This window comes from Geospiza fortis, unplaced genomic scaffold, assembly GCF_000277835.1.
Source record: "Geospiza fortis unplaced genomic scaffold, GeoFor_1.0 scaffold188, whole genome shotgun sequence".
Taxonomy (NCBI): domain Eukaryota; kingdom Metazoa; phylum Chordata; class Aves; order Passeriformes; family Thraupidae; genus Geospiza; species Geospiza fortis.
This window is the reverse complement of record NW_005054337.1, coordinates 3,208,281-3,209,823: the sequence shown is the minus strand read 5'-3', so window position 1 is coordinate 3,209,823 and position 1,543 is coordinate 3,208,281. Positions and strand designations below refer to the sequence as shown.

The window sequence follows — 1,543 nt, the reverse complement described above, 5'->3', positions numbered from 1 at the left end:
AGGGTGGGGTCCCACAGTGGGCGCTCAGGGTGGGGTCACCTACCCTGAGGAAGGGAACGATCCCATCCCTGGAGATGGCTTGCAGGAGGCGAGGGGCTCCGGTGAGACTCTGCAACCCCGCCCCGGCGGTGGGGAAGAACGAGCCAATGACAATGACCCACGGGGACGGCCACGCCAGGGTGCCAACCACCAGGTTCCCGTTGACAGCCTCACCAAACCTGCGGGGCATCGGCATCACCTGCAGCTCCATCGCATGACCCAGCACCAGCACCACAGTGGCACAACCCAGCCCCCCACAACAGCACCACTCTGGGGCGATGCGATACAACTGGGATTTTGACTCCAGGGGTGAGCAAGGGAGCAGGCTCAGAGGTTGCCAGGGGTCTGTACTCATCCCTGTACCCATTATCACGGCAAAGGACAAGGGCAGGTGTGGGACAGGACTCCTCATCCCTGTGCCAGGGGGGCAATGATGATGCATGCAGTTGGATCCTGTTTGTGTTGGTGCTGGCGACCCAGAAGTGTCACCTGCCACGTGCGGTGAGCAGGGCTGCCCCAGATAAGCAGGAGCACAGGCAGCCCTGCCTGTTGACAAACAAGTGGCTGCCTGCAGCCCCGGAGGGGGAGGAATGCAGCAAACATGGATGGCTGGGATGCACACAAGCCCCCAGTGCTGGTTACAAGCTCCAGCCCCCCTGCCTGGTTACTCCCATGAGCCCCTCAATGCTCCCATGTCTGCCCAGCGTGTCCTGGTTGCAGCCTTCCCCACACCTCTGCCTGCCCCTGGGGCTGCCCCTGCCCCAGCCTGTTCCCGGGGGCTGCCAGACTCTCCCCATGCCCCCCATGGCCTTGGGACACTCACTTGTCACGCAGGACAACCCCCTCGATGCATGCTCCAAAGAGGACAACAGAGCTGATATCTGCCGGGTAGTCAAGGAGAGCCAGGAGGATGCAGAGTCCTGCCTGCCCAGCCAGTGGGTGCTGGGACCCTGTCCCAGCCCAGTGAAGCACCCGAGCTGATCTGCCCTGCAGAGCCCAGCCACCCCCAGCCCCACAGCCCAGGCTCAGGCCAGCCCTGAAGGATACAGACCGCAGAGGTGGTGGCAATGGCCAGGATGGTGCCCGTGGGGATGGACTTCTGGGCATCCCGCAGGTCTCCCGAGCGGTTGGAGCCAGCCATGATGCCTGGGGAAAGAGGGGATGGTGTCAGGGGGAGCACAGCTACAGCCCATACCTGTCCCAGATACCCTCATGCGAGGCACTATGTGAGCCGTGGGCACAGCAGGGCACGGCTCGGTGTGAACCAGGATGGGAAGCAGCCATGAGGGACGGGGGAGAAGGCACTGCTGCAGCTTGGGGTACCCAGCCTGCTCTGCTCACCCCCCTCCAACACTTCCCCCCCTACCCCAAACCGCAGTCTGAGGCCACTCAAGGATTAGGCTCAAAAGCTCTCAAGTGCCTTGTCTCATTAGCCCTTAATTAGCTCAAGCAGGGACGGTGGCTGCCGCAGGGGCAGGGACAGGGGCCAGGCACCGCCGTGCTC

At 63.3% G+C, this 1,543-nt stretch overlaps 1 protein-coding gene across 1 annotated transcript in view; it reads right to left on the bottom strand.

Moving 5' to 3' along the window:
• Positions 1-1,543, bottom strand: part of SLC12A5 (solute carrier family 12 member 5) — a gene marked incomplete at its 5' end in the record, with an annotated part of 13,393 nt that overhangs the window by 6,382 nt on the left and 5,468 nt on the right. The window contains 3 exons of the mRNA XM_031057995.1: positions 44-218; positions 863-920; positions 1,087-1,188. Of these exons, the coding sequence (XP_030913855.1) occupies positions 44-218; positions 863-920; positions 1,087-1,188 (335 nt within the window). The remainder of the gene's footprint in view (positions 1-43; positions 219-862; positions 921-1,086; positions 1,189-1,543) is intronic.